Consider the following 7,389-nt stretch of genomic DNA (forward strand, 5'->3'; position numbering starts at 1 on the left):
GAGACAAGAGACAGACAGAGAGACAGAGAGACAAGACACAGACAGAGAGACAGAGAGACAGACACAGACAGAGAGACAGACACACACACAATCACACACATACACGCGCACACACACATAATTCACACCGCGTCACATGTCTGGATTTGCTGACTGCAGCACGGTGAACTTTGCGCGTGCTGTGATGCGGTCTGTGTCGCTCATGGGTAGCGACCGGCACCAGCTCGCCAGCGAGGCAGAGTCCGTCCTCAACGCAGCAGAGCAGGTGCAAACCCAGCGGGTTGTACTTGGGGCTTGTATGACACAGACGTGACGTGAACCTGCGACAGTCACAAGCCCTCGTCCACAATACACACATTCGCACACACACACACACATACACACATACGCACACACACATACACACATACGCACACACGCACACACACACACATACGCACACACACACCACGCACACTCTCTTTCTCTCACACTCTCTTTCTCTCTCACACACACTCACACACACTCTCACACACACACACTGACGCGCACTGATGTAGGATCCTGAGTTGCAAGCGTTGCTGACGTCCATCCTGGAGGAAGATGACGATGATGCACAGGAAGCCAGCAGCGCGCCTTCACAGCCACCCAAGGAGGTTGATCCACTCACCACCGTTCCAGACCATGCGCTGAAGTGCACAGGTACGTCATGCCCATGCGTCGCAACACAACAGAATGGCAACAAAACCCAACACATGGATTCTGGCCTCTGTAACTGGAAGGAACATGCTCAATGATGACGCACGCGAGCATGCGCTTGAGCGCACCCTTGAACAGCGTGCGGCTTACGTCGAACCAACACACTGCGTGGGCTGACTGCAGATCCAGCGCCTACAGCGGACATTGTCAAGCGAAACCACGAGCTGCTCTCCAGAATGCAAGCGGAGCAGGTGGCGCGCGTGTCCACCGGTCGTCCATGGGAGATTGGGCCACGCGAGATACAGCTTGGTACCGTGTATGGGTGTCCTTGTGCTTGTGTGCGTGCTTGTGTGCGTGCTTGTGTGCGTGCGCTTGACGTGTCTGTCGGTTGCATGGCAAAGTCTCGTGTTTGAGCCAGCTCCACTGCCCATCACGCTCACTCTTCCATTCCATACTTTATGCCAACAGCCAACCACCTTCGGCACAACCTGAAGATTGTGATTGCGCGACGCACTCCGAAGCAAGTCACGGATATTTCAGGTGCGCTTCCTCATCAGTTACCACCACACACGGCGTTTGAGCACATACCTACAGTTCTTGCGTCCTGCAGACCTTGCTCACGCGACTTGCTCACCACGTTCATTCGCTCGCACACACACACGCACACACACACACATGCTGATCAGCGGTTCGGTCGCTGGCTGGTGTACAGGCGCGGACGCGGCCTCCGAGCGGGAAGCGAAGAGCGTATGCGGCAAAGGCGTTTATTGAACAGCACGCAAAGCGGTGGGTTCGTGTCATGCACGCACACAAACACACACAAACACACATACACACGCACACACAACCACGCATACACACGCACACACATACACACACTCTTTGCCTTCTTGGCTTGGCGCAGCGAGAGAAGAGAGCAGGGTTGTTCAGGGCTTCACATATTCGAACAAACGTGTGTCTTGATCTTGTTTGCAGGGCGGCCACGGCGGAGGAAGAGAAGAGCTTAGATGTGCACGATAGCGAAGCAGAGGAGGAAGCCAAGACAGATGCGCAAGGGCAGGCGGCCGAGAGTGATCGCGAGGCAGACGCGGCAGCAGGTGAGCAGAGTGCACGTGACACCAGCGCCAAAGCAACGGCGGCAGCAACTGACTCCACAACAACTGCCGACGAAGCTGCGGATCCTACACGAGGGACAGCAACGCCCAAGATGATCCAGTGCGAACGGTGCGGTGGTCTTGGACTGCAGTTCCATCGGCCGGTTCTCCACGGCATCCCAGAGCTCCTCTGCCAAGGTACCCACACCTACAACAACAAAGACACAGGGACACACACACACACACACACACACACACACACACACACACACACACACACACACACACACACACACACACACACACACACACACACACACACACACACCTTTCGAGGTGCTTTGACAAACTTGTCAGCTCACATGCATGTTTTTGTCGTTGCGTTGACAGCGTGTGGGGAGCACTGGGAGCAGTATCGGTTGCCTCGCCTTGTTCAATTCGACCCGGACAGCGAATGCACCATCAAGCTACAGGCAAAACCGTACCTCTTCAGAACCAAGTGAAGCAGCCTCGGTCCGTCTGCGTGTGTGCGTGTGCGCGTGTGCGCGTGTGTGTTTATGGATGTCGAATTCATCTGCACACCTGCGTCTTCAAATGCAATGCCGTTGTAATAATTGTCACAGCATGCTCTCTTTGCGGTGTTGGTTTACTTCTCACGTTGCAGCGACCGTCAAGACACCACATCACATCACACACACACACACATTTCTGTGGCACAAGTAAACGAAGGCAAACCGAAAGCAAAACTGAAGAAGCAAGCTGTGGGTTGGTTCGCAGCACATTCAACCCACACATGACAAAGGAAACAAACACCATCTTCTCAGCATAACACGCGCGAACGTATGACACCACCACCAGCCGTTGTCTCGGTCCAGCTATGCAGGTGGCGGTGGTGGCGGTGGAGGAGGAGGTGGTGGTGGCGGCGGTGGCGGTGCGCCTGAGTTTGCTGTGTCTGGCTGTGGGGGAGGAGGTGGAGGGCCACCATCTGAACCCTGCTGTTGCTGTTGCTGTTGCTGCTGTTGCTGCTGTTGCTGCTGCTGATCTTGCTCACCGGGTTGCTGCTGGTCAGTGCCAGCCACCGTCTGTGTGTCTGTCTCCTCGGCGGCCTCCTCGGCGGCGGTCTTGTCCGCACGGAAGAAGATGCGTGCACTCGTGATCGAGTAGAACAGCATGTCCATCTCCTGTACATGCGCGTGTGTGTATTTGCGTGTGTGCGTGTGTTTGCGTGTGAGGGGATAGCAAGGACAAGATGGTGGAGTAAGAACAAGCGACCACGCGTGCATAGATGCAAGTGTAATTGCGTGTGCGTGCGCGTGTGTATGTGTGCGTATGTGTGTATGTTGGCACGCACGAACAGCGCACCCGTTCGTATCGCTCGATGCGCTTGAGGGACAGAGAAAGGGCTTCCTGGTACTTGTCATCAGCTCGTTTGCTTGTCCTTGACTCCTGCGTTTCAGCCTGAACCAAGAAACGAAGATTGAACAATAAACAGCCGGCGCACGTGTGCTATCAGCGCATCATCACCGCACGGGAACAAGCAAGCAAACACACACACACACACAACACGACGCACAACACACACACACACAACACGACGCACAACACACACACACACACACACAACACAGCACATGGACACACGCACATATACGCACACACACACTCACACGCTACCAGCGAAAGAAAGGAAACAAACGAGCAACCAAACACAGAAACAAGCAGAACAATCAATCCAGCAAGCACAGCAGCCGTACCCGCTGCTTGCGGTAGTGGGCCTTGCACTGCTGGAACCAGTGCAGCGCGTCAAAGGCCTCATATTGATCCAGGACCTTGAGGATGTATGCGATGCCTGACGACAGATGACACAGACAAAGAGAAACACGCGTGGGCAGGTGGGAAGGGATCTCTGGGTGAGTGCAAATGGACAGTGGTCGACAGGGGAGGAAGGAGAGAGCCGAGGATATGCAGCTGCAGCAGGACGTGCGGTGATACCACTGCCAGCATCAAGACCATGCGTGCGTGCGTGTGTGTGTGTGTGTGTGTGTGCCCTCGTACCCATGGCAAAGCCGTCGTCAGTGAAAGCAGCACCCTCCTTGTTCTTCTTTGTGATGCGGTCCTTGGCGCTGATCATGTGCTCAACAAAGGTGATGGTCTACATATCACACCGCACATCCAGCCACACAAATGGCATGTGAGTTTGGCACATGTGGCACAGACAACAACGAGCACTCCATGGTGTTTTTCGCATATAAATAGAGAGACAGACGGGAGACATCCAGCCACGCACACACAGACGCATGACACACGCTGTGTCCACGTCATTCAAGCAAGCATTGTGTTGCTGGCAGCGTACCAATGCCGGCACAATGATGTAGAAGTTGCCGAGATGTTTGTTCTTGTCGCTGCGCATGGGCTTTGCAAACGTGTTCACCAGCATCTATATGTTGATTGGCACGCAGAGAACAGGCAGGCATGAGCAAAGGCAAAAGGTGCCAAACATCAAGGGGGTGACAGATGAGCGACCAGGTACTTCAGACAGGTTACACACCAGGACACAATGGCAGGCAAGACAGGCGCGCACACCCACCCACCCACACGCACGCACGCACACTCACACACACACCCTGAAGTAATCTGTGCCCTCTGCGACGTTGCTTGCGAGGTTCTTGAGAACGCTGTCCAGGTTTCGGGCGGCGCGTTTCGTCTCCTCAGAGACCTGTTCGTCATCAAGCATCTCCGCAAAGCTTGGGATGTCCTCCAGATCCGGCACAAAGCGGATGGCGTTTGAACACATGTTCAGCCCACCAGAACGCAGCATTCGGATGTAACCCATGCCGTTGCCTTGTTGGTTTGTGCATTTTGTTTGGGGGGGGGGAGAGGTGGAGGCGTGGATGGATTGGGTCAAGGGGTGAATAAGAATGATGGTGTTACACACGCGCGCTGATCAAAGCGATATGCACACAGACACACACAGACAGACACAGACACAGACACACACAAACACAGACGCAGACACAGACACAAACACACACACACACACACACAACACACACACACACACACACACACACACACACACACACACACACACAGACAAAAGCGGCGTGGCGCACCAATCTCGGTAATGAGGTGGCGGAACTGGTCAAGGCAGGACTGCCCCTTGGAGTTGACGCCAAGCTGGCGCACGGCCTTTGTGAACTTGAGGGCGCGCTCAAACGGATACTGCTGGTCCGTCTTGTTGCGGATCTCGCGGTAGTACTTGATGTCCTGCGCATGCAGCACGTGGACGTGGACGGGAGAGGAGGAGGGGATTGAGAAAGAGAATAGGGGAAGAATAAGAGGAGGAGGAGGAGGAGGAGGAGGACATAGAAGGGATGATGGTGAAGGAATGCCATTACGCCTTGGGGCATGCAAATAGACAAACGCCGAGCGAGCGGCACAGACACAGACACAGACACACACATACACAGACACACGCAGACACAGGCAGACAGACATACACACACATACACACAGCGCCAAGTTCACGGACCTTCATGAGCTTTGACTTGATGTGATCGTCAAAGAGGAACATGGAGAATGTGCGCAGCTTCTTGCTGAGGAACTGGTAGGTGAAGTTGACGGCGGTGTTGATGATGCCCGTGCCGTGGGTGCGGATGGAGTTGGCAAAGTGCTGGATGTTGATCGTGTTCAGGAACTTGTTCTTTGACGATTTCTCAACGAAAATCTGTGTGTGTGTGTGTGTGTGCGTGTGTGTGTGTGTGCGTGCGTGCGTGTGTGTGTGTGTGTGTGTGTGTGTGTGTGTGTGTGTGTGTGTGTGTGTGTGTGTGTGTGAGGGAGTGGTGGAGGAGGACGCGGGCGCTGTATGTGTTGCATCAAAGCAAAAGGGCATACACATGAAGACTGCACACACACACACATACACACACACGTGCGCATGCACCATACCTGATTGTTCAGGTTGTAGTTGTACTTGACAACAAACATGTGGATGTTGCGGAGGATTTGCAACACATCCAACCCCTGTAGCAACGACAATAGGAGTGAGCAACGCAAGTGCAAAACCGTGAGAGACAGAGGGGGGAAGACACCAAAATGAATGCAGCAAACTAGGCATGGTGCCTGCAACACCAGCACAGCCAAAAAAGGAGGAAGAGAGATGCGTGTGTTAATGAATGAAGACGAAGAAGCACGCGCAACGCATTGAGCCACACACCTGCTCAAGGGTTCCGCTGGGAAGATGGGACTCTTGCAGACTCAGCCCGTACTTGGCCTCGGCAAGGATCTTCATCTGTTGACGCGGGTGGCGGGAGGAAGGTGGATTGACAGTTGGGGGAGGGAGGGAGGTGGAGTGCGGCGTGAGATGATTCCATCAAGGAAAAGCAGGAAACGGTGTGGCCTTTGAGGCGTGCGCAGCAGACACCAATGGTGGCAAAGAGGAGGGGGAGGAGGAGGGGAGGAGGCAGAGCAGTGATAGATAGGGCGTGTGCGTGTCTCTTCCACATCAACAAACAAACAAACAAACAAACAAACACACACACACACACAGACAGAGAGGGGTCCAAGTACTGTACCTGTCCGTAGCTGCGCCAGTCATGGAGGGCCACGGTGGTGATGTTGTAGAAGGTTGTGTCGAGGTAGTGCGTCACTTCCGTCTTCACATTCACCGTCAGCCCATCAAAGTTGATGGGCGACAGCTGAAAGCGGTCCACAAGCCATTCACGCGAGAAACACACGCATGTGAAGGGAGTCAGGCAACGGTTGCATGCAGACACACACACACACACACACAGACGCACCCAAGTCGAAACAAACAGAACATGAGCCGCAAAGTAGGTAATCTAATGTTCACGCTAGCAGTGGATTTGGGGGAGGAGGAGAGAAAAGCGAGGCGACAAAGCAAAGTGCATTGAGAGTGCGCCACTCACGTTGATGAATGGGGTCAGGTCCTTGACCTCTGACTGCAGCGGGTTCTTCTCTTCTGATTTCTGCACGTGCACACGCGCGCGTGTGTGTCACGATGAGACAGTGAGTGTGAGAACAATCGGGGCACGACGAATGCAGTGTAACGAGCGGATATTGAGCCGAAACATATATACACACACCCGCACATTGATGACAACAGGCACTCATCAAGACTGCAGTTCATCAGTGAGAGCGTGAACACACCGCAATCACATCTGTGAGGATCTGGAAGCGGAGGTCTGTCTCAATGTCCTCGCACAGCGGTGTGATCACATGTTGGCCTGAACACATGACGGAGGTCGAGGTGTGTGTGAACGAAGGAAGCAAGGTGAATGAGGGAACAAAGAAGTAGAGGTGGTGCAGTTGCATGAGACCAGGCACCGGTGACCATTGTTGTTGTTGTTGTTGTTGTTGTTGTTGTTGTTGTTGTTGTTGTTGTTGTTGTTGTTGTTGTTGTTGTTGTTGTTGTTGTTGTGTGTGTGTGTGCATGCGCGCGTGCTCGTGATGGGGACGCACGGAAGAGGCCGAGGAGTTCGTCCTTGAACGGCTGCACGAGCGGCTCCTCCGTCACCTGACACACACACACACACACACACACACACACACACACACACACACACACACACACACACACACACACACACACAGAGAG

At 54.0% G+C, this 7,389-nt stretch overlaps 2 protein-coding genes across 2 annotated transcripts in view; one reads left to right on the forward strand and one right to left on the reverse strand.

The window, feature by feature from the left end:
• Nucleotides 1–2,512, forward strand: part of PTSG_02283 (uncharacterized protein) — a 4,888-nt gene extending 2,376 nt beyond the window's left edge. Inside the window, exons 8-14 of the mRNA XM_004996715.1 lie at nt 160–265; nt 540–681; nt 862–987; nt 1,147–1,218; nt 1,365–1,464; nt 1,654–1,970; nt 2,163–2,512. Coding sequence (XP_004996772.1) covers nt 160–265; nt 540–681; nt 862–987; nt 1,147–1,218; nt 1,365–1,464; nt 1,654–1,970; nt 2,163–2,275 — 976 coding nt within the window. The 3' untranslated portion in view covers nt 2,276–2,512. The remainder of the gene's footprint in view (nt 1–159; nt 266–539; nt 682–861; nt 988–1,146; nt 1,219–1,364; nt 1,465–1,653; nt 1,971–2,162) is intronic.
• Nucleotides 2,398–7,389, reverse strand: part of PTSG_02284 (uncharacterized protein) — a 10,306-nt gene continuing 5,314 nt past the window's right edge. Inside the window, exons 10-23 of the mRNA XM_004996716.1 lie at nt 7,254–7,308; nt 6,942–7,018; nt 6,701–6,760; nt 6,347–6,469; nt 5,989–6,063; nt 5,721–5,795; nt 5,305–5,499; nt 4,886–5,039; nt 4,396–4,613; nt 4,126–4,209; nt 3,828–3,924; nt 3,527–3,621; nt 3,135–3,230; nt 2,398–2,953 (exon numbers count right to left, since the gene is read on the reverse strand). Of these exons, the coding sequence (XP_004996773.1) occupies nt 2,648–2,953; nt 3,135–3,230; nt 3,527–3,621; nt 3,828–3,924; nt 4,126–4,209; nt 4,396–4,613; nt 4,886–5,039; nt 5,305–5,499; nt 5,721–5,795; nt 5,989–6,063; nt 6,347–6,469; nt 6,701–6,760; nt 6,942–7,018; nt 7,254–7,308 (1,710 nt within the window). The 3' untranslated portion in view covers nt 2,398–2,647. The remainder of the gene's footprint in view (nt 2,954–3,134; nt 3,231–3,526; nt 3,622–3,827; nt 3,925–4,125; nt 4,210–4,395; nt 4,614–4,885; nt 5,040–5,304; nt 5,500–5,720; nt 5,796–5,988; nt 6,064–6,346; nt 6,470–6,700; nt 6,761–6,941; nt 7,019–7,253; nt 7,309–7,389) is intronic.

This window comes from Salpingoeca rosetta (assembly GCF_000188695.1).
Source record: "Salpingoeca rosetta unplaced genomic scaffold supercont1.5, whole genome shotgun sequence".
Classification (NCBI taxonomy): Eukaryota; class Choanoflagellata; order Craspedida; family Salpingoecidae; genus Salpingoeca; species Salpingoeca rosetta.